Source organism: Phytophthora ramorum, assembly GCF_020800215.1.
Source record: "Phytophthora ramorum isolate Pr-102 chromosome Unknown Phyram_PR-102_s0020, whole genome shotgun sequence".
In the NCBI taxonomy this organism is placed as follows: Eukaryota; Oomycota; class Peronosporomycetes; order Peronosporales; family Peronosporaceae; genus Phytophthora; species Phytophthora ramorum.
The window spans coordinates 443,955-468,458 of NW_027150666.1; the positions used below are offsets into that span (position 1 = coordinate 443,955).

A 24,504-nucleotide genomic window follows, 5' to 3' on the forward strand; every position below is an offset into this window, starting at 1 on the left:
GTTGTGTTAGCGAGGACAGTTTAGCGTGAACTTAGTAAAACCTATCGCCGATCCGTACTGTTGTGAGCGAATGCGTGTGAAGAATTCAATTTGCGATTTTGTTTACCTTTCACAGCCACCGTCTTCACGCCCTAGTGTAAGGTGCCAAAGGTCTGATGAGGAACTCCAAAAGCAGCTGACCCCTTGGATACCACGGACAGTGTTAGCCACATACTAACCGCTTTACAATGAACCAGAGCAAACAACAACGATTTGTGTCAAACTATGGTATTGTTGTTTTCCCTCTCCAGCAGACCCCCCCCCAGTTGACGGCGACGAACGCAACAATTTGCCATTGAATCTGGTGGCGACTCACTTGGTTAAGCATTCTCAAACAAAACAAATGAAAAATGTGTGTAAAACCGCCCGAAAACATTCTTTCAGGCCCATAATAGTTTCAGAGCTGTGGTGGTGAAGCGTGGGATCTCTATCGAAATAGTTGTCCCTCAACTAGGAGGTGAACAAATGATGATGGAACTTGCCAGAGTTGGAACTGGGCTAGCGTTTGTATCGAAGGCGAGGTGTGATTCAGCAGCTCTCCTTTATTCCTCTTAAGTCCAAGCACTTACTGTAGTATTGCTCATTATCTCCTATTTCCGCAGCGCTCAAAATTCAAGTCCCGTCGCAATCGTATAAGGTACCCGCGTGACTGCTCCTATTGTTGCTGCTCATCTCGCAAGTCTCGGTAGCATTGAATCTGGACCACTACAGCTATCGCATCTGACTCGGATCACTCGATCAAAGGTGCTGAAAAAGATCATACTTCGAGGGAATGTTGAGCTCTTTCGGTTTATGACGATTCGGTTGTAGCACTACTGTAAGGTTAACGTTGCTGTCCACCCTCTCGAGACTTGCGGCTCCCATCTTCCTTTGAAGGGTGCACGGTAGTGATGTGGTAGCTGGAATGCGTCGTGTTCGAGGTTGCCCGGGGTTGAAACTCGGGGAGGTACTGCATCTACTTTGTTGGCAAGTATTTGCATGAACGGCGAAAAGAAGTGCTGCACTCTTCGTGAGACCTGGCCCAATCCAAGGACCCCGATCGCAAACCTGCTGCTCATTCTTCACTATGTTTTCAGCCTAGAACCACTCACGAGATCAAAGTTGAGCTAGTTGTGTGCGTCGCCGCTACTCTACTTGCAAGCCTCGGTGGTGTCTCGACAGCTTCGGGTCTGAGCCAGACGCAGTTCTCAACAAGGACTATTACCCTCACAGTTCTAGTGAACAGAAAACAAAGGGTTGAGTGACTAGACGTTCTAGTGAACCGCCACCTGCCACTAAGGCAAGGACACGGAAGACGAAGAGAGAGGCCTGGCCTCGCTTAAACCCCGAACATCAAAGGTCTGTCATCACCCGCATTCCTCACGCTATCACAGTGCGAAGCAACTTTGACACTTCATTGCTGCGACGAACGACTCAAACCTCCTTAACAGGCCATCACAACACCAAAACTCATTCAGAAGATAAACTTTGCATCGCATCTTGTATTATACTGGCGGCGCACACAGATATCCTACTGCTACGTGAACTGCCTGCCGCTCGTCGCTTACGCAATGAAGGACTCGTACAGGCTCGGGTTCCAGTCCGGGAAGAACTTGGCCACGGACTCCTGCACCTCCTGCTCCGTGCCGGCCACGCCGCGGCCCTCCTCGAACAGCGTCGTGAGGAAGGCCACGAAGTCCGTGTCGAACTTCTTCCGGTTCTCCTCCAAGTCCACGTGGCGCACCTCGATCTTCTTGTTGAGCTTCTTCTCCGCCAGCGCGTGGATCTGCAGCGGCGACAGGCGCTCGGCCTCGAACGGGATCTTGGCGCCTGCCAGCGCGCTCTTGGGCGCCGTGGACACGACGTGCGCCACGAAGCGGCCCACGTCCGAGCGCGCCGTGATGCTGAAGGCCGTCTCGCCCTTGCCCACCACGTTCATGTAGCCGTCGGCGTAGTGGTAGTCGAGGAAGTAGGGCAGGAACTCGGCGAAGAGGCCCGTGTAGAAGATGGTGAAGGGGATCTGGTGCTGCGTCAGCAGGTCCTGCACCTCCTTCTTGGTCACGTTGGGGCCCTCGGTCACGCGCACGCCGTACTCGGCCGGCACGAAGAGCTGCACGCCCGCCGCCTTGGCCGCGGGCACCAGCGACTTCTGCACGCCCATGTTGTAGGGCGACACGGTGCTCACGACCACCTCGCTGCCGGCCAGCGCCTTGGCCACGGCGGCCTCGTCGTCGTACGCGACCTGGTGCAGCGTGGCGCCGCGCGCCTTGAAGGCCTGCAGCTCCGGCTTGCTCTCGTCGCGCGTGAGGATGGAGACGGACACGGCGTCGCCCTTCTTGAGCAGCTCGTCCGCGACGGTGCCGCCGACGCCGCCGGCTGCGATGATGGCGAATTTGGTGTAGGTCGACATGAGTGGGGTGGGGAGTGGGGGAGGCTTGTGTCTTGAGGAGACTTTTGAGTTGTGAGGTCGGAGGTGCGAGGCGCGGGCCCAGCGACGGTGTGGTGGAGTCATGCAGAGTGTCGTAGCGGTGGGGTCATGGTGCTGATTGTGTCCACTGCACGACAGGTTAAGTGCCTTGGAGGCTAATCAGACGCTGCCTCGGCATGGTAGCTGCTGACGTACTTGAACGACTACCATAACAAAAACGTCAACAAGGGAGGTGAATAGTAAAATACGGTATTAATATACCGTATTTAAAATAAGCTACTGGCACCTGTATTTTGAACGTTGGAACTCAAGAGAAGTCGAGAGGTTGAGTGCTCACACATACATGTACGCTCAACCTCTATTCTTACGCAAATTAGCTTAGTGGTTGAATTGCGCCCAGGGTGCTGCACAAAGCGACTCTCCATGCATTATACTACTTAATTTTTACTAATTTTTAATAATAGTCGATGTTTATGTCACATTGTAATTTATAAAGGCAAGTTTTTTTCCCTCGGGACACCATTCGTCGAAGGCATGCGAGAACCTATCGGGGTCCAAGACGGCTCCTTGTCAAGTTGCTGCACATCGACAGCACCCGGCAGATCACGTTGATTTGATGCCCCACAAACCGAGTTCAAGTCATCATCCTCTCCATATGTGACCCTCCCCTTGTTTACGTGTCATGGTACTCGCTTGCATTTTATTATGGTAGTCCACCATCTCCCCCGCTGATCGTTCAAGTACGTCAGCAGCTACCATGCCGAGGCAGCGTCTGATTAGCCTCCAAGGCACTTAACCTGTCGTGCAGTGGACACAATCAGCACCATGACCCCACCGCTACGACACTCTGCATGACTCCACCACACCGTCGCTGGGCCCGCGCCTCGCACCTCCGACCTCACAACTCAAAAGTCTCCTCAAGACACAAGCCTCCCCCACTCCCCACCCCACTCATGTCGACCTACACCAAATTCGCCATCATCGCAGCCGGCGGCGTCGGCGGCACCGTCGCGGACGAGCTGCTCAAGAAGGGCGACGCCGTGTCCGTCTCCATCCTCACGCGCGACGAGAGCAAGCCGGAGCTGCAGGCCTTCAAGGCGCGCGGCGCCACGCTGCACCAGGTCGCGTACGACGACGAGGCCGCCGTGGCCAAGGCGCTGGCCGGCAGCGAGGTGGTCGTGAGCACCGTGTCGCCCTACAACATGGGCGTGCAGAAGTCGCTGGTGCCCGCGGCCAAGGCGGCGGGCGTGCAGCTCTTCGTGCCGGCCGAGTACGGCGTGCGCGTGACCGAGGGCCCCAACGTGACCAAGAAGGAGGTGCAGGACCTGCTGACGCAGCACCAGATCCCCTTCACCATCTTCTACACGGGCCTCTTCGCCGAGTTCCTGCCCTACTTCCTCGACTACCACTACGCCGACGGCTACATGAACGTGGTGGGCAAGGGCGAGACGGCCTTCAGCATCACGGCGCGCTCGGACGTGGGCCGCTTCGTGGCGCACGTCGTGTCCACGGCGCCCAAGAGCGCGCTGGCAGGCGCCAAGATCCCGTTCGAGGCCGAGCGCCTGTCGCCGCTGCAGATCCACGCGCTGGCGGAGAAGAAGCTCGACAAGAAGATCGAGGTGCGCCACGTGGACTTGGAGGAGAACCGGAAGAAGTTCGACACGGACTTCGTGGCCTTCCTCACGACGCTGTTCGAGGAGGGCCGCGGCGTGGCCGGCACGGAGCAGGAGGTGCAGGAGTCCGTGGCCAAGTTCTTCCCGGACTGGAACCCGAGCCTGTACGAGTCCTTCATTGCGTAAGCGACGAGCGGCAGGCAGTTCACGTAGCAGTAGGATATCTGTGTGCGCCGCCAGTATAATACAAGATGCGATGCAAAGTTTATCTTCTGAATGAGTTTTGGTGCTGTCAAGGAGGCTTGAGTCGTTCGTCGCACCAGTGAAGTGTCAAAATTGCTTTGCGCTGCTGAAATAGTTCTTTCCAGGATAAAAGTTAAAGTAAACAGCTTTTCACCCTTAAGCGAACTCCAACGGCTCCTAGCAGGATTAATGCGAGAACTATCCTGAAGTCAAGTGTTTTCGTTTGTTTTTAGACACGAGAGCGCAAAGCTCTGCGTATTCAGCTACGTCGTTCTTATGCTTCATGCTAACCGAAAGAGGCTTTGCTCGTAACTGTGCGATCGTCACTGTTGAGCCAAACCTAGCTGCCACTCAAGAATAGTGATACACCAGGTATTTTGCTGCCAGCCTGCCTACTTCACATTCGGTTATCGGTTCACTTCGGCAGACAGGTATAGATTGTCGACGTAGGTGCACCGTGGTCTACGCCCAAATGAAGCGAGAAAGCAGCGGCACCATTGAAATGAACAAGCCTACGCTCGACAAACAGCCTTCGCAAGAAAACACACGAAGACGGAGCAGTCTAGCTGACGTGGCCAACTACCTGCACCAACATGAGTTCCACGACTACGAGATCTCGTCCAGAACCTGCGTGGCTATCTTCCTGCTCGTCTTCGTGGGAGTGAGTTTCATCCCATTCAAAGAGTATTACCTGGGAAGCTACGTCACCAAGCCGTTCGATGAAGTCCGAGACGAGAAGGCAGCTCGAAAGCTCAACCAAATGGGGGTCGTTGTCAGCGGTGTCCACTACTTCGACACGTTTGAGCGGTCGCTGCTCCCTCTCATCGATTTGGACACCAAGACGGATCTTACACGGTCCACAGCACTTAATCTCTCGCTGACCGACTTCCTCGTACGAGCAAACATCCGTAGAGACGACCTCCTCGCCGGCCTACCGGAAGAAATGTTGGGGCAGCCGGTAGATCTCATGGTAGACGTGTTGGCGCCGTTGTGCGGACCTGTGACGGACTCGACCTCATCTTGGATAGCGCAGCCCCAACTTTTGTTCGGCAATTGGTTCCCCGAGATCCGCCACGAGTTTTGTCGCGACTTCCACGACAAGTTTGGGCTCGATCGGTTCTTCAATCGTGGCAGCAAAGCGCCGACCGATAAGAATTTAACTCACGTGGGCGAAGTTACACTCGGTCTCATCGCAGTTGTGAACATGTCGGAGGTGTACTTGCGCCACTTCAACGACGCTCTGGTGGTTCGCAAAATCATGAGAAACGTGCAAGAGGGCTACATGGACTTAGACTTGGCTGAATACACGGATGCTGTTGCAGAAGCGATTGTGGATCGGTACAGCAAAGGCATCTCGCTAGCCGACGTTATCTCCTTACTACCGGGTTCCTTCGATGCAGCTCATGTGGCGCTGGTCGACGTGCTGGGGGTCAAAGCGCTTCTCGCCCACTATCTTGAAACGCAGCAGCTGACAATGGGGGTAAATGTGAACGGAGAGGCTGCGATTTTGGCTGAGGTGACCCATGTCACCGCTTCCTTCTTCACCTCCGACTTCTTAATCAACACAGTGGGGATGCACTTGGTGTCGACGATGCACTTAGCTCCATTCTGGAACTGCGCGATCAAGCACACGTCCATGGCCAAGACGATCTCTCTCGCAGATGTCGATGGCGCTGCGATCAAACAGTGCGGACGTGACTTGTCGACCATCATCCCCACGTTCGCCGTGAACTTGATGTTCCTGTTTCAGAAAGACGAGCGTGATTATACGAAGCTCGATAACACGACAGCCTACACGCTCGGGCGCCGTCGTGAGACTACTGCTGGCTACGTGGCTCTGGACATCCCAGAAACCCTCTCGGACGCCGCTCTGTTGGCAATTGACGGTACAGGATGGACGAAATCCCGTGAAGCCACTCCATCCCAGCCTCTTACGACTCCGTATGGGTATTTGTACACCCCAGACTGCCGAGGAATCGTTGACTCGGTCATGCTGCAGACTGGACGTAACGTGCAGAAGTACCAAGCGTACATGGGAGACGGACTAGGCAACTGTGCGTTCAGAGACTCCCAGGAAACTGAGTTACAGACCCTGTGTCGGCTTTTCATGACGTCTAACGAGGTTTTATTTCGTGCGTTGGATGGAACTCTCGTTGACCTTCCAACTTGTGCGTCGCTGGTCACTCCTGGCGCTACGGCAGAGCTTCAGCTGCTCGAGCAAGAAAACCTTCGTCAAATCGAGTGGTTTATGATCGACACAACAACCATAAACCGGCGGATTCGAATCCAAGACAACACGAGTCGGCAGATACGCACGTTCCTGTTGATTCTCAACTTGATCGGAGCTTCCTACTACGCGCTCGAGTATTTGTTCATCTTGAAGAGTGTCTGGGTGTTTATACGTAACAGCGTGTATCGACCTGCGGCCGAAGTTCAATTCCGCGACGAGGGTGAAGCCGCTTTCCACCCTGACGCGCCTCCACCCTTACGGGTTGGCTTTTTCGAACTGCTCCAGTGTGACCCTGCAGACGGAGCTTTGGAGCACCCAGGAACGATGGTGCTGTTGTATCTCGGTGCCATTGGTGCCCTCAGCAACATTTTCTCGCTCGGTTGTACAGCTCAGCTCTCAACTGCAGAGGGAAGTATCGTCATTTACTGCACCCCGGCGATCCCCGTGCAGAGCCTCACGCTCGTGTTCACCACACTGAGCAGTAGCTACTGGGTGATCCGAATCACGCTCCAAACTCGGTCTCTTGCGATGCGTCTCGATCATGCCGCGCGAAGCGATTTCGCTCGCTTCTGGACAATGAATGCTGTGGCGGTACTCATGATCCACTTCAGCTGCAAGGTTGGGGCCGATCTTTTACTCCGCAACGCCGAATTGCACTCAGACCCGCATCTGTACGCGATTTTCGGCGGGTTGGCCGTGGCTCTCATCATCTCGATGGGGTTTCTGCTCCTGCACTTGGCATCTACAGACTCCAAAAGGCTGCGCGGACTGCTACGTCAGCGGTCATCGAGAGCGACGTGGCTTGAGGTCTCAGCTCGGGAGTCGGACGACCGCGCGTTCGTGACCAAGTGGAGCACTCGAGGCCTCGACGCCGTGCTGTATCACTGCGCGACTCCGCAGATCGCACGGCAGCTCGAGCTTTTTGGTACGCGTCAAGTCGCCGAGTCGAGTTCACCCAAGACGCAGCAGAAACTGGCTGTGTACGGCGAGAGGCAGCCGACTTCAATTCGGATGCATCAGTTTGTTGCAGTCCATTGCGCGGCCGGATCGCACGCGCACTTGAAGTCAGTCAAATGGTTCCTCGACACGAACGGGGCTGGGTGTGTGACGAGTGTGAACCCAGCTCCGAAGACCACTCGAGTGGTCTGTGTGACTGGGGATGCTGCTGGCAAGGAGAAGGAGGGGGTATGAAGTCCATTCGTACGGTAGCGATTGATTAAGTTTTTCAGCAACGACGAAGTATTCTGGGTTAGTTCTTCATGGTACAATTTGTTAGACCTAGCACCTTGACTTTGATCCCTTTGATGTGGTTTGTACTGATAGATTCGTTCGTACGAATCTATCAGTGCTGCTCACGCCACATACTGTTAGCTTCAGTAGTGCGTAGCAAATGTCAAGAACACGTCTGCCGCTAATCCAACCGTACGCGTGTCTGATAGTACGCTTTCGCCAATTTTTCTTTGAAGTTTGCATCCTTGAATGGTACACGGGCGCCGCCGAAGTCCGTGTCTTCCAACGCTGTCCGAGCTGCAGCCGTCAGCTGGTCCCACATGATCAAGTCCTGCGTCTCACCCGGCGTCGAGGTGGCCGACAAAGAATGATCCAGGACCACCCAGCTCGTTGAGTACTCGATCTTGGCGCTGTCGCCCTCCAAATAGTCCTTGTCGAGAGGATAGTACGTCTGATACGTGCTGTGGTAGGAAACCGACAGCGCCACGATGTTGGGCTCTTCAAGAGTGATGTTACTGATCCAGACGACACAGGCCTCCCAGTCGTGGCGGTAACCGAGTCCCGGTAGTGTCTGGTCCTTAGGCATGTACCACGAGTACATGAACGCGTACACGCCTCTGTACTTGGCAACGCGGCCGTAGATCTGACTGCCGAGCCGTGAACCAATACAACCGGAACTCTGATCTCCCGTGGGTTTTAGACCGCCGCTGGTGTTGCCGTCTTCATCGACAGCTGGGTACGGGTGACACCCGTTGGCAATGTAGATCTGCGGCTTGAGCTTGACAGCCAGCTTCTGTAGGGTCGTCGTCGGAGTCGGCTGCTTGAAAGGGGCGACGGCGTCGTGGCCGATGCCAGCGGCATTCGCTCCAGCGAGCAAGGCAAAACCCAGGGCGATGATGGCGCGTCGGAGGTTTATCTCGAACATGTTTTTACGAACGAGGAATGGGTGGTCGGTCTCGCTGCTGGGGCAGTGGAAAATTATAATCGGAAGCGCTCACAATTCAGTGATTGAGAGTGCGGCACCGACGCCCACGAAGGTGTCTACCTGCTACCTGCTAGCGGCGAGCATCGGCGGCCTCAAAAGGACAAGCTTGGGGAAGAAACTCATGACCTCGTTGGGGATAGGACAGTTCTCTTCTGAAAACAGATAACGACGGATAATCGTTAGCGCAGCTCATACTTTAAATACCCTGTTATAGCTGCTTACGAGGAGTCAAATAAATACCTGTTTTGCACCACACCGAATCCCGGACGCCACCGCATCTGGCAAGTGGAGTATAATTTCTGCACGAAGCTTAAAGCAGCAGACAGCGCACTCACGGTCATGGTGCTGAAGCGCAGGTATGGATACAGCACCGGCCAACAAGCGCAACTCTTAGACACAGTTCCAAATTTGTGGTACATGTATAATCGGAGTCCATCGCGCAAGCGCTCTGAAAACAGCAGTGAGCAGTGTGAGGATTTGAGGATTTGCAAAATTGAGCATAAGCCGCACTTGTTTATGCCGGCACTCCGGCTACATCATAATGTAGTAATCCATGTACATATACGTGTACACGTAGTGTGAGAACTCACGATGTGTATAATCCAAGATTTGCGACTATAATAAAACAAATAAATACGGTTTTAAATAGCCAGACAGAAATTCGCATCGCTCAAACACGAATTACGAAACGAATGGACGGCAAATACGACGCATCTTTCAAGAGCATGGAGCTACTGTACTGCGCGACTGGCAGACGGCCCCACGAGTCTCTTTTTAGCTTCGACTCCATCAACTCGGTGCTGCATTCCAATTGTATCATAATTCAAAGACTCTTTTGCGTCGGTCTCCGTAAACGTTTTCCGGGTGGCTATGTCAAACATGTCCAATCGCTGGCGATCTTCTAGGACACGTGTGACAGCATTGAGACCGACGCAAAAGAGTCTTCGGAAGACGATTCGAACGTGTATACCGAGTTGAGCTAGGAAAGAGGATGAATTGCTGTTGAAAGGCTGGTCGTTCTCGCTGTTCATTCGGTTCGTAGCATTCGTTGATAACTTTTTTGGATCAACCACTAGACATGCGATCGAAAACAAAACTCTGCGATACATGAACTGGGTGCAGTTCTCTAATGGTTAAAAAACCTGGTTGGACATTTCAAACTGTTAAAAACCGTTTTATACCGATTCCGCCCATTAACTTAACACACGGTCTGTTTAAACCCTTTAAAAGAAATACATGTGTATTTATCTGTTTCAGAAGGTTGGGCGGGTGGGGTGATGGGGAGGTCCGGATTTCAAATCTCCCACCGAAAGATTCACAACTCAACAAGATCAAAATCCCAGCGAAGAGAACACCGTGGACACCAATACGAAGTAGAACAAGGGCAAGTGGCTCACCATCGAGGATAAGTGGCTCTAGGAACAGCTCGAAGCTATGGAGTGGTCTACTGGTGTCTGGGTGGAGGTGAAGGCGAGCTCCATATCAAACTGTTACCGTAAGACAGGAATCATCTCTCCGGAGGAGGCCGATCAGCCGAAGTGTACGGATGTATTACCTTTTAATTTGAGTGAAAGACCTGCAATAACAGGTTTATTGTAGATAACTAATAACCTGTATGCATTAAAAAGAGAAGCTGTGCAAGTTAGTGGGCGGAGTCTGTATCCAGTTAGGATTCTCACCAGCGCCCCCTCACTTACATGTCCGTGCCGGGAATGTACGCGACTCAAAATTTTCTGTTGGATTTAGATTTTACCATCTCCAACCATGCTAAATTGATGTACCGGTAGGCACGACCAACGCTTGATGCGATTAGGAGTAGGGCTGTCAACGTTTAGCGCTAAACTGACAAAAACTGAAACTAAACTGACAACGTTGTCAGTTTAGTTTTTGCACGCGAAAACTGACACAGACTGACACTAAACTATCCAATGCTTTGTTTCATACATTTCTGATCTTGCTCGGTTGTGAGGTCTTTCCCCTCCGGCGGGAAGCTCCCGCCATCCCGACCCCAGCATTTTCAAGATGGAGGTCATGAAAGCGATCGTGCACGCTAGTGACGATGAAGATGGCATTGATGCACAGCCCCATGCGCGCAACGAGCTCTTCTAGCTGATATGGCGCAGCTTGTTCAAGAGAGAGAATTCGGCGTGTTCTCGTCTATTCGCATAATGTTGAGTATATCATCCAGAGGTATATCGTCAGGTAAGTGCGAAACAGCTGGTGATAGCTGAATAGTTTAGCGTCCGTTTGTGTCACTTTTGGCTAAACTGACAACTGCACAAAACGTTTTCTGTCAGTTGTCAGTCTACGCAAAACGTTGACAGCCCTAATTAGGAGAGCGTAGAAACCAGATGTGGTGATTGTAGCAAGACTGCCAGTGCTTCATCACGGAGTACTTGGCTTGGAACATAGAACTATTGCAAACGGGAAGAGGTTAGGTGGATTCAATATCAGACACCAGACAGCCGCTGTCCAGCGGACTTCGCTGTTTTTTTCACAGCAGACCCTCGTTATACCAGATTAATGCATGGACAGTGCTGTTTTGCATTGGAAAACAACAGAGTGGTTACGATGCAGTTACATGTTTTATATATGCATTAATTACATGTATTATTATTATAATACTTCCAGGTTAAGTCTACTGCAATGAACGTGGGGTCCGAGTCCTGCGTTCTAATGTGTAAATGCTGTAGGCTTATCAAAACCTGGTCCATAAGTGCTTAATTCTGAAGAAGTGCCCGTAGTATCGACAGTGTCGGTGAAAGGAAACTTTCAGATTGTGTTCATGTACTTGCTGCTCCGATACCGGTAGCTAATATTAATACTTCGAATGTAGCTTCTGGTCACCATCCAGCTCGTTGAAGATGCACACTCCTTTTTTCTGTTAGAACTTCGCACAGCATCCCCCACTTTTATAATACCTTAGTAGAAGTGGGGGATACTGTGCGAAATTCCGAGCACAGTCTTCTGTCTGGATTTACTTTCATAGTGAACAGGCAAGTCTTGTCAGTCTCACACTCTCACTTCGCATTTTGCGTCAGCTAGGCCAAGCCCCCCTCCCCAGATAATCAAATCTCCAAGATGCGTGTGGGTTACACCGTTCTCGTAGCTGCCGCCGCTGTTCTCGCAAGCATCGGTAGTGTATCGGCAGTCGTGGAGGTGGACCAGACCCAGATCTCGAAGGTGGCCTCTGCTAACAATGTGCGCTCGATCGGAGTTGCTCCGACGGACGTCAAGCGATTCTTGAGACGTAAGAAGACGACGACAAACGAAGGCACCGCCGATGAAGAGCGGGACATTAAGGAAGTGGCTTCAAAAATTGATGACTTGCTGCCTTACATTCGCCAAGTGAACGCGAAATCGATCGACTCCGCCATTCACCTTTTGAGATATCAAGGACTGTCTTTCGAACGGATTGAGCACATTACGAACTACCTCAAGCTTTCTACGAAAGACCGCAAGAAGGCCCTTCTTCTGCTGGCCAATAAGTAAACGAATTGAGCGAGTCCGACGGCCTTACACGTATGTACTCCGTCACCAAAATAATACAGTTTGTGCAACCTGTGCTCATTTGTCTTGCTTGTGACGCTGAGTTGGAAGGCCAGTTGGACCTGAGATCCATACACATCTGTTACATGTACACGTAGCACTCTGTACTCGGAGGAGCTGCGGGACCTGTACCTTCAGAGGCCCCCCATGTGCATACCACGTGCCCTACGTGAAGCAGCACCGCATACTGCAGAGCATCTTGGTGAGTGGAGAGCCCGGAGTGGGCAAAATCATGATAAGGCAGCATCTCCATGGGTATGACCACGAGCCTGCACCCCACGGAGAGCGGAGATACCATTGTGGTGGAGAAGGTGCTCAAGAGCAATCCGCTGCTGGAAGCCTTCGAGGGCGCCAAAACCACCGGCAACGACAGCTCGAGTCGCTTCGGAAAGATCACGCAGCTGCAGTTCAATAGTGAGCTCTGTCTCGTCGACGCCGATGGTCAGGTGGCGCAAACGGAGGGTGAAAGCAACTACCACATCATCTACCGGCTTGTGAGCGCCAAGGAGGATTCAGACACGGATTTCAAGTCATTTTGGATGCCAAGACGGTTCTTGAACAGCCAGGCGACTTGTGATGCCTGAGTACCATTGGGCTCATCGCCAAGAAGCCGAACGAGCTCTCTGGTGTATCTTGCGTCTGGGCCAGCTCGACTTGTCCCGTTTGAGTCGAATAATGCCGATGCCAGCCAGGCGGTTGCTTTGTTAATGCCGCCTGCTCTGCGGAACAGATGGAGCAGCAAAAGGGGACATCGATCGGCGTGGAAGTGGTTGCGATGAACAAACAACTCTGCAGCCGTATGCTTGGCGGCAACAACCGTGATGCTTTGGTGAAGGAGATGTAGTTGACTACTTGGTGTGACGCGTGAACAACAGTATCTCAAAACTCGTCTGCTTGATATCTTGATATCTTCGACTACGAGCTGTTTGGGCACAGCAGCGTTGTGCAGTTCTGCATCAACTTCGCGAACGAAAACTGCAGCAGAAGTTCACGATGGATGCGTTCAGGAGGAGTACCAGCAAGGTATGTTGAACAACTTGATGGGCGTTATCGCGAAGAATGTGTGGGCCCTATGGGTAGTGATTTTCTTGGTTGTGTCGATGCTTGTGTTACAGTGCAAGCCACACCCGCGTTTTGAGCGAGCTCGTCTCCTGAAACGCACTTCATGCAGCACCACTACCTGATCCCTGTGGCGTACGATTCGGAAGACTTGTTGTTAGGACTCGCTGCAGGCTGCTCTGGCAAAACTGTTTGGTACAATCTCAAATGGCTTGCTATCGATGGTATTCGGTGACAACGACAACAGCAACAGACAGACGCGGGCATAGCTGTCCGTGCGGCAACCATGATGCAGTCGCGATGACGCAGAACAGCCGGACGGAAAACGCCAACTTTCATGCAAGAGACTGTAAGCTACAAGCCCAAAGCACAGTTCTCGTTGTTGATGAGTGCACTGGGGTTTACTATCTAAGCTGCATTATACCCACCTCGCAAAAGAGCCCGAGATTGATACGGTTGTGACCCCCGGTGTCGTTCCATTCGAATCACACGCGCCGCATGATGGCCAACGAAAAGTCCTTGCTACTCTCGCAGCAGCATCCACAAGTATTACTGAGGCTTGTAAACAAATTGCGAAAGAATTGCTCAGTGGAGATGGCCTTGCTCGAGCACAAGAAGGTAGTGAGTATTCCAGGACACCAACGTACGTGGTAGGTAAGAGCCTGATCTACGTCGGCAAGGACGTGCTCGAGTTCCTGAACCACAGACGCACCATGTTCGGTCATGACCGGGCAATCGTGATCTAACAGACGATGTGCCGGTGGATGGCGAGACGAATGATTAAGAAGGCCCGCTATATGATCGCAAAAGTTCAGGCCCTTCGACGTTCGGACTTCGGTTTTCCTAGCGGCAGTGTGGGCAGCAGCATCTATGATTCTGAGTCGTGCTCGTGCAGACTACAGACAGGTATCCTACAAGATTATCGCGCCTTCCTTCTTCACGGAGACGCAGGCCCCGGTCACCACGCCTGTACATCCCGTATCCACAGCGGAGTCGTGTCGGAACAGAATTGTTAACTGGAAAATATACTCCGGAATGACAGCTTCCAGCAAACAGTAATCTAACAGAGAGCTTTCATGACGCCAGCTTCCCTCAAGACACTACGTTGCAAGTCACTAGCTGTGTCACCACTAGAGTCGCCTGAAATCAAAGACAAGACACAAGGTAGGAAAAAAGTAAATATCCCCGTGACATCCAACACTTTTCTCACAACAGCGGCAAAGTGCAATCGAGAACTCATTTGAAGTCGCTAGCGTCGAGTTAGGACTGCCTATTCACCCATCACGCGTCGATACTTCGTGTAACACTCAGCCACGTCAACTGTTGGTCTTCCACCATAGCGGGCCTTCGAAGCATCGAGTAAAACGGGTGAACACCCATGCTGTCGTCAAATTTGCTGAACCTCGACTGCAGCTGGGGCTTGAGCTTGTTAAAGAGTCTTCACTATGGCGGGGTCTCTAGCCTCATAGATAGTCTTAAGCACGCCATCGCTCGTTTGCGCCAAACCAAGCTTCGCCAGCACCAGACCCTCTCTCTTCATCTTCATCTTCGTCACCGTCATCACCGTCTCTGTCTTCTTGAAGTGGAGTGCTTCCACTTATACAGTCAAGCGCAGGGAGAACAACGTCGATGTCAGTCGACGATCTTGGCGGCAAAAGCCACCTTTCAGGGACGGAGTGTATTCTCAACTGGGGCTTCTCGCCCGTTAGTTCTATCTCTCAAGTATTGTCATACGCCTCCAGCAATTTGTCACAATTACAGCAAGTCCTATAGTGGGGATCAGTATAAATCCTCAACAGCCCCACCTACTGATTTCCAATATTACGCTCGGGCTGCACAAACGCATCTTTTGATATTAGCCCCATGGCTGATCGATGCTTTTCAAAGGTCGTACGTGGCAATGGTTTTGTGAATGCATCTGCAACATTTTCAGAACCAGGAACTCGCAGTACATCAATTTCCTTCAGCTCCACACGTTCTCGCACGAAGTGATGACGAACATCAATGTGTTTTGTTCGATTGTGGATGACTGGGTTCTTTGCCAGCTTCTTAGCACTCTCATTATCCACCTACACGTCGGAGGGTTCATTCTGCATCAGCTTAAGCTCTTTCAACATTTGACGAAGGTGAATTACCTCCTGCACCAGTAAGCTTAACGCCATATACTCGGCTTCTATAGTGTGTAGTGCGACCGTCTTCTCTGTCTGGCTGCTCCAAGAAATTGTACTCCCACAAAACTTAGTCAGATAACCTGCGACAGACTTTCGATCATCAACACGGTTTGCAAAATCTGCATCAGCATACGCTTGCAGATGTTTGTCCAATTCTTGGTTTGTCCACTCTAGTCCCCCAAGACGTAATCCATAATCTAAAGTCTCCCGCAGATAACGAAGACCTCGCTTGGCTGCTCGCCAATGCAGCAGGCCTGGATTATCCAAGAATTGGCTGCATTCGCGTACAAGACAAGCTAGATCAGGACGCGTACCAAGCATCAAGTACATTAAACTTCCAATGACCGATCGATACGGCTTGCTAGACATGAGTTGTCGCTCATCATTTGCTGTAGGGCACATGGCTTTGGTTAATTTGAGGTCTGCGGCACTGGGAGTCTTGCAGCCATTCCAACTGTCCATATTGAATCGCTTCAGTACGGATGCAGCATACTTCATTTGCCCAATAAATATCGTTATCTCTTTACGGTTTCGTTTGATCTCCCAGCCCAAAATGTAATGCAGCTCACCGAGATCCTTCATCTCAAATCGACCACGGAACATTTGTTTCATCTGATCGATGAGCGCCATGGTAGGAGCAAACAAAATCAAATCGTCCACGTAGCGTGGAATGAATACCAACTGTCCATCAATAACTTGGACTGCAACACATGCTTCCGACTGTAGCATTGTGAAATTTTGCTCCTCCAAGAACGTTTTCAGCAACTGAAACCATACCCTAGGTGCTTGCTTCAAGCCATAAAGGCTTTTAAGCAAATGACAAATCCATTCCTCCTTGCCTTTGACTATGTAGCCCTCAGGCTGATTCATGTAGACCTCAACGTCTATCTTGCCATTCAAGAAGGCTGTCGTTACATCCATCTGATGCACTTCATAATCCCACACTGCTGCAAGAGTCAAAAGAACACGTAGTGTTTCCAACCGTACAACAGGCGAGTACACTTCTAGATAATCAATGCCATAGACTTGCATAAAACCTTTTATGACAAGTCTCGCTTTAAATCTCTCGACTTCTCCGTTTGCGAGATATTTTACTCGAAACACCCATCGGTTTTGCATCACCTTCATATGCTTTTCACGTGGCACCAACTCCCACGTGTCATTTTTCATTAAGGCATTGTACTCAGCATCAGCTGCACCTCTCCATTGTGCGGCGTGTTCACTCTCCATTGCCTCGTCAAAAGTCACTGGCTCTGTAATCACACTCATGATCATGCAGCAGTAGTCCTGCCACCAAGCCAGCACCATTTCCTTTGCCATAGCTCTTTGAAGTTCTTGACGAGCTTTCTTCCACACAGTGAATGACGATCTCACATCATCATCTGGATTTGTTTTCTCATAGGCAATGTAGACGTAGTCGCCAAACCACGTAGGTGGTTTGCTCACACGACCACTCCGTGTTACTGGACAGTCCTTGGTGCGAGCACCTTTCGGAGCCACATATTCGCGTAACCCTCTGCAAGTGGATGTCGTTAAACAATCCGAACTCGCAGCGTCTCGTGATAGTGGTCTCTTCAGATTTGTGGTCTCTATCTCACTGGACGTCGCAGCCAAAGACCGCTTTGCAGTTGGCGATTCAGTATCTGATTCTCTTAGACGCTCTGTAAGAGGCTTTGTCTCGGCAGCCGGTACCCACTGCTGCGTCTTTTTCGTTTACGTTTGACATTAAATGTCATTTTATCATTTGGCACGCACTCACCTTGCAGGTGATCTGCTTCTGATTGCTGCCCTGAATCAGTGCCTCGCACTGCTACTGTGCTCGCAGCACCAGTATTTGGCATCGCAATTCGTACTCTCTTTGGCAGAGACTCCACGGCCTCTGAGTCAACCATTTTGGCTTGACCTCGTTTATTGGCCCCACCAGACCTAGCACCACTCTCAGTGGCCCCACCTGACCGGGCATTACTCCTATCTGCCCCACCTGGCCGTTCATAATCTTCTGCCCCCTCATGCATTTCATCAAGCATGGGCTCAATGTCATCCGCGTTACTGCTATCCACACTAAAATATTCTTTTGTGAACACTTCATTGGACTCCGAAGTTGGTTCCGTAAGAAAACAGCCAGCTTTATTCTCGTAGAACACAACAGTGTGACTATAGAAGGCCTTGTGAGTCTTGCTATCAAGCAATCGATAGCCTCGTTTGTCGCGAGAATAGCCAACAAATATTGATTCCCGAGCCTTGGCCTCCATCTTTCGTCGTTCAACCTTGTCGACATACGACAACACCGCACATCCGAACGTCCGCAACTTTTCCTATGCAGGTGTCTGGCGATGCCAAACCGCATACGGCACCTCCATACCTCGTACTGAATTTGGTAATATGTTCACGCAGTGTGCTGCTGTCATAGCTGCCTCACCCCACCTTGCTTCTGGCAGATCGAAATGAACTAACATGCACCTCATTTTCTCCGTAATGGAGCGGATCATTCTTTCCGCCACTCCATTTTGCTCCGGGGTGTGTTTAATACTGCTATCAAACTCCATTCCATACTTGGACTCACACATGCGCTGAAAATACTTAAACTCCTTCGCATTATCCGACCTCAGGCCTTTCATCCGTACGTGGAGCTGTGTCTTCACCTGCTCGTAGTAGGTCTCGAACTTCTCATAGATGTCCGAACAATGTTCAAGGAGGTACAGCGTCACGAATCGACTCGCATCATCTACAAACACAGCAAAATAACGTTTACCACCATAGGATGATTCTGCATAGGGATCCCATATGTCCAGATGCGCCATTTCACCAACCAAGTACTCTCGATGCTGTGTCTTCTGTGACTTAAAACTCCTTCTCGTCAACTTTCCCTTGACACAGGTCTCGCAGTTATATCCACCAGAGATGCGCAAATTCACATGCGTCAATGGCCAGTGAGCATGGGTGAACAGTGCATTAAACGCGTTCTTACCGGAATGCCCCAACCGCGCATGCCACAAATCCAGACTATTCACTTGTTTTACTTGAGCTGGTGCCACCATCGCCACCTCTCGGGGCCTTTCCAGCATCAAGCGATAGAGATTTGTGTCATCAACATGAGCTGTAGTCGTTCCTATATGCAAGATAACATCAGCGTGATCTGTTTCATCGAAGTGTACTTTCACGCGTTCATGAACAGGCAATGGCTTATTCAATTGCCGTCGCACAGAGTAGAGACTGCACTGCAACTCGGGTGCGTAGCGTACACCACGCAACGTGAGCATGCATCGGCCTTGAGAAGTTTCCAACTCCTTCTTGATGGTTCCGATGCCTTCAACACTCAGATGATTATTTCCTCCAACTCGTACGCGGGCACACGGAGGCGTAAAGTCCACATAGTCGGTCATTTGGTTCGTAATGTGACTTGACGCACCAGAATCCAAGTACCAATTGTCGTGAGCCATATCTGCTATCTGCTTCTTCATTTTGAACATTTGAAGAATAACATAAGCGCTTTCATCACTTTCATTGGCATACTGGCACTTTTCACTAGCCTTAGCACTTTTTCCTCCTCCACTCAACTTGGCACGTTTTGGTGCCGGGCCACCACTACGATCGTCTATTGGTGGGCGCTTGCCTAAAAATGGACAGTCTCGTACTTGGTGTCCTGAATCATGACAGTGGAAACAGCCATCACCTTGCTTCTGCCCACTGACGTCTTGGTCACTCTTGCCACCACGTCCGCCACCTTGGTTTCCACGGCCACCAAAATAACGACCACCGAATCCACGACCACCATGCCCTTGAGTCCACGTCCGCTGCTACGACCACCGCCACGTCCTCGACCACGACCTCCGCCAGCAAAGAAGGCTTTCTCCTCTTCGTTACCTTTACCTCCTTCCGACTTTCGGCCTTGTCGATGATCATAAGCCATCTCCAACGCAAGTTCAAGCTGTTCATAATTTGGTGGATCATCATCATTTTGTGGCTTGTGACTGGCGAGAAAAGTTTGCACCACGTGATTGTACTCGCGGGGAAGAGATCCAATTAGTAGGGCAGGCTTTGAATACTCATCAACCGGTTGTCCAACTTCTGCAATTGTCTCCATGACCCGACGGATTTCACTTAGATGATCTGGTACGTCGCCGTTCGGGTTGAGACGGAGACGACTCAACTTGGCTCTCTCTTCAGCATACTTCAAGTATGTCTTGCCCGAAAATCGCTTCTTCAAGCGCTCCATGACACGATACGGGGTGGGTTCATACTTCACAGACTTCATTATCTGGTTAGTCATCGCGTCATAAATAATTTCCTTCGTCCGCGAAGTTTCACTTGCCCAGGTTGCATGAGCGTCCTCGTTCTTGCTCTCCTCGGGCTCTGGTATGTCCTCTTTGCAGTACTTTCATAGCTTCTTGCGCTGCAACTTCAACTTCAACCGCTCGTGCCAAACCTCGTAATCCTTGCCGTCGAAAGGCGGAATGGTCTTCTTCTCGTCTCTCGACTCCTTCCCCTCTTTTTTTTGCTCCACCATACTGACTCAATTGCTGGGCGTTCCTTGCGTGAGCTTTGGGCTCATAACCTGAAGTGGAGTGCTTCCACTTATACAGTTAAGCGCAGGGAGAACAAGGAGAACAACGTCGATGTCAGTCGACGATCTTGGCGGCAAAAGCCACCTTTCAGGGACGGAGTGTATTCTCAACTGGGGCTTCTCGCCCGTTAGTTCTACCTCTCAAGTATTGTCATACGCCTCCAGCAATTTGTCACAATTACAGCAAGTCCTATAGTGGGGATCAGTATAAATCCTCAACACTTCTTCTTCAAGAACCTTGTGGAACCTCAGGAATCGGCGGTCGGTTTCGATGCTCTCCTGGGCGTTGACGACATTCGCCTGACGCGGCTTGGAAAGCATGAACGACAGCTGGATGCTTGTGCTACAGGAGGTGCATTGAAAAGTGAAGAGAAGATCAACCGCACAGTTGCAAATAATAGCGTTTACACTTATTGTGCTTGCAGATTTGCTAACGCTCTAATATTGCTCTGATGGCTCTTTAGTTTTGTCTGTGTGTGTACTAGCTGCCCCTGCCCCGTGGCACGCTGCTGCACACCTGTGAGAAAAGTTGCTCCGCCCCGAGTAAGTTCGCCCAGGCAGTGCTGTGTTCCTTTACTAAAATCAAGATGTCACCTGTTGATCCTCTAAATAAAATGTAGGATGGCATTTTACTTGAAAACACGAGCTACTACATCGCACGGCCATCTTGACGAGCGGCTCGTTTCCTTTCCATCTTCCACTACGCCGTTAGTTCAAACCAACGCCGCACGGTTCGCACATTCGGGCCAAATATATCACTAACATGCTGCGTACAAATACCATACACATGAGTGAGAAAGAAGCATCCGTTCAACAACAGTCTGGCAAGGTGGTTCGCCACCGAAAGTCTTGAGAGTACATGCTGCACTTGGATCTGCATCCACCAATTCATGTGCCTAAAAACTGGCGCCGCTATGATTTATAATTACTATGAAACTGGTGCATTATTTGCCGGACATACGGAAATATGGATTTATTATAAATCTTCCCGAAGTGTCGATTTCAAACGGCAATTCGAAGACTTCTGATATCTAAATCGAACCTTGCGAACCATAATATAAGTCGAATTTCCCTATATTTTCACCATCTCCATTTATATTGAGCTATGTAGGAAAAGCAAGTCTTACGAAGGCTTCCGATTTGGGCAAAGAGTACCTTTTTTTACAAACTAAAGACCGAATGATTAGAATCCATTGGCCATTTCGTCCTTCGTGAGGTCTCCACTATTAATAGCATTATCAAAGCATCTATGGGCTACTCAACCGATATTCGCTGGTGCGGCATTGTTTTACAGTACATGTACAACATTGAAATTACTGTTGTGTCTGAGGTACAATGAGTTTATGCCCAAAGTCTTCGCCGTTGGTGCCTGATTTTCAAGACGACAGGAAATGTTGACGACAGTTTGGCTAATGTCGGGCTAAGCAAGCGTGTACAAACCAGTAACCCAGTCTGCATTCTAAAATTTCAATTTGTTTTTGGACATATTTCTACACCACGTGAACAATCCTGCCTGCAATTTTTAGTGGCTATCACCAAGTCAGTTAGGAGAGCTTTCGTAAGACCCCTCCTCCTAGGTAGGACCCTTCCAACGGACGGCGTTTTGGCAGAAAAGCACAATACATTTTATCTTCATTTCCGGATGTAGGTGTACCAAAGGTCGCGATTCTCCCCTCGACATGCAATTGCCATAATATTTGGCGTTTATCACGAAACCTTTTACATATACAACCTGTGAGACTTTTATATTTAGAGGTTTTTAAGTTGAGGTTCAACTTGGGCGCTGCAGAGCGTTGATCCAAATGGACCTGACGTAGGGGCTGGAGGGTTACAGTTAAGCTGTGACGCGGCTCTCACTGTAGATCACTATTTTGTTGGCTGCTGAGGATGCAGGCCTTGCAGCAAGTTGTATTTGTGAGTGCTCAGGAGCGAAGCAAGTTAAGTTTTCAATCTATAAGTCTTAAATTCCCATCGCTGAGCTCAAGTACCTAGTCTGCGTTGCTCTTTAACACGGCTATTAAGCCCAAGTCACGACGCCACTAAGTGCAAAAATGCCCAAGCCGAGCACGGAAGCGTCTTGGGAGGTCAAAGTTTCCGAGAAGACTGGCAGACCTATTCACTGGAATGGACAAAACTTCCAGTACTACAAGAAGCACGTGGGGGTCGCTGCGCGCAAGAAGAGCTCAGGGTTCTACAAGGCGATGCAGGGTGCCATCAAGCACGATGATAATTTCACCACATTACAGTAGAGCGCGTGGGAGGTATGGCAGCTGGATCTACAAAACCTCATTTTCTCGTCCGTGTGCACGGACATGGGTCAGCAACTCATGGAGTTGAATGACGGTACGGCCATCTGAAAGTATCTCTGCAAACAGTTTGAAGGCACGACAAACAATCAGGCCAAGATCATGATCAAGCGTCAGCTCTATGCACAGCTAGAGGCTGCACGATGTAAGCCGAACGACACTGTAGAAGTGCACCTTAGCTACATGTGCCGCTCGCACTCAAAATGGTCGGGATGACCCTCGACAATGCAGTGCTCAGCAGGGAGTTGACCTCGTCACTCCCCTCCGCCAAGCTATTCGACTGCCTGTAAGGATTGACACGGGGATGGAATGTGTGGACACGCTAGACAAGGTGGTAGCTATGGCCATCACATTCGACAAGGCAACAAGGTCGACATCCAGTTAAGCCGGTCATTCGGCAGCGGCAAGCATTCATCTGTCCAACCTCAGCAGACTAAACAGCGGAATAGTGGAGGAGGCAAGAAACCCGACAACAAGAACCCCAGGCGCAAGGAAGCCCAGCGCCAACGTGAGGAGGACAGACGGCTCGGAAACGGCTTTGAGTGTCACAAATCTGGACACGCAGAGAGAGACTGTTCATCTCTAAATGGTGGTAGTGGCGGTGGCAGCAGTCAATCCACGGGGTTGTTCTCGGTTGCCTCAGGATTCATTGAGTTCGCTTCGTAGCGTGCGGTTGCAGGGCAGCAACGATGTGCAATCAGTTGCGGCAGGCGACCTGATCTGAAGAAAACCCTTCCTTTGGCTGGAGACAATGGTACCGCCGGAGGTGAAGTGAGCGTGATGTCCGGTGCAGATTATCACTTCACACCATCGACGACGAAGAAGAAGGCAGGCTACCGACCAGAAACATGGGTCTTTGACTGTGGAGCTAACCGCCATCTGGTTAGAGATAATCGGTACTTTGTGGGGTGCCGAAGCGTAACTGTAGCAGAGCGAGAGAAAGAGACTGTGCAAGGGTACAATGGTAAATCCGCCCCAGATGTAGCGGGTACCATCGCCTTATGGGTTATAGTGAACGGAGGGCACGTTGGACTGCGTCTGAAGCAGGCTTATTACTCTCCAAAGTGACCGAACCTGTTTTCGCAGTCCATTACACGGGATCAAGGCTTCAAAATCGAGTAAGACGACAAGAAAGGCATTTACAAGTTCTCTAAGAATCTATCCACGGCCCTGGAAGCGCTAAGCAAGACAGAGTGTGGAGTGTGGATGCTTACTGCACACAACGAATTTCTCTGGGGAGGAAAGAAGCCCGTTAGTACCGGAAACCATAGCAACATTTGCCCTACAAGATGGGGTGGCTGATTTCCAGTGCTGGTCCGAGTGGCTTGGACACCTGTACCCGTTCACAAGATGACCGACGAGGGACCGGTCGAAGGTATGGTGCTACGCCGACGACAGCTCGACTTATGTGAAGCATGTCAACTCGGCAAGCAACGCGCCAAGTCAGCACAAAAAGCAGCTGGATCGAGGAGTAGTGAACTCGTGTTCGCTGACCTCTCATTTCCACCGACGAACTACAATTACACTAGATTCAAGGCAATCCTGGTGACCAGGGACGCACACACAAGATTCCTCACAGTGTACACCGTGAAGAACAGGACGGGCGAGGAGATCAACGCATTGATCGGCCGATACGTAGCGTGGGCAGAGCGACAGTGCCCAGGGCACAAGGTGCGGACGATCCTCACTGATTGCGGGGGTGAGTTCACGAATGATAAATCACTGCCTGATACCATGGGGTCGTGCATTCGACCGCACCTTCTAACACGTCGGCCCTAAATATGGTCGAACAAAGTCATTAACCCCTATGCGCAATGATGAAATTAATGCTGAAGGCGTCTGGACTGCCAACTTCCTTTTGGGCGGACGCGCTGTACTATGATGTCTACCTCAAGAACCGATAGTACTCCACGCCGATCAGCCACACTCCGTATGAGACGATGTGGAGCAGAAAACCGGACGTTCACCACGTCCGCAAGTTCAGGTCCTTCACATATATGCACACGACGGTAGTGCCCGCATGTCACAAGTTTGCAGTCAACTGCCGGGTCGGCTTCACGCTTGGCTATCGTGAAGGTGCGCTTGGAATCATGGTGTGTCTCCCTTCA

The 24,504-nt window shown here is 50.9% G+C and overlaps 5 protein-coding genes across 5 annotated transcripts; 4 read left to right on the plus strand and 1 right to left on the minus strand.

Annotated features, from left to right (window-relative positions):
* Positions 1–1,582: 1,582 nt before the first annotated feature.
* Positions 1,583–2,428, minus strand: KRP23_14152 (Phenylcoumaran benzylic ether reductase PT1; the record flags this gene model as incomplete). Its single annotated transcript, XM_067884942.1, has 1 exon — positions 1,583–2,428. One exon carries the CDS (start codon positions 2,426–2,428, stop codon positions 1,583–1,585), a length of 846 nt encoding a protein of 281 aa, XP_067737706.1.
* A 971-nt stretch (positions 2,429–3,399) lies between these two features.
* Positions 3,400–4,245, plus strand: KRP23_14153 (Phenylcoumaran benzylic ether reductase PT1; the record flags this gene model as incomplete). The annotated part of the gene is made up of 1 exon (XM_067884943.1): positions 3,400–4,245. The coding sequence occupies one exon, from the start codon at positions 3,400–3,402 to the stop codon at positions 4,243–4,245; it is 846 nt and encodes a 281-aa protein (XP_067737707.1).
* Positions 4,246–4,804: 559 nt separating this feature from the next.
* KRP23_14154 (uncharacterized protein) lies at positions 4,805–7,723 on the plus strand (the record flags this gene model as incomplete). The annotated part of the gene is made up of 1 exon (XM_067884944.1): positions 4,805–7,723. The coding sequence occupies one exon, from the start codon at positions 4,805–4,807 to the stop codon at positions 7,721–7,723; it is 2,919 nt and encodes a 972-aa protein (XP_067737708.1).
* A 4,105-nt stretch (positions 7,724–11,828) lies between these two features.
* On the plus strand, positions 11,829–12,239 carry KRP23_14155 (uncharacterized protein; the record flags this gene model as incomplete). Its single annotated transcript, XM_067896005.1, has 1 exon — positions 11,829–12,239. One exon carries the CDS (start codon positions 11,829–11,831, stop codon positions 12,237–12,239), a length of 411 nt encoding a protein of 136 aa, XP_067737709.1.
* Positions 12,240–12,547: 308 nt separating this feature from the next.
* KRP23_14156 (Myosin-2 heavy chain) lies at positions 12,548–12,880 on the plus strand (the record flags this gene model as incomplete). The annotated part of the gene is made up of 1 exon (XM_067884945.1): positions 12,548–12,880. One exon carries the CDS (start codon positions 12,548–12,550, stop codon positions 12,878–12,880), a length of 333 nt encoding a protein of 110 aa, XP_067737710.1.
* Between the last annotated feature and the right edge of the window lie 11,624 nt (positions 12,881–24,504).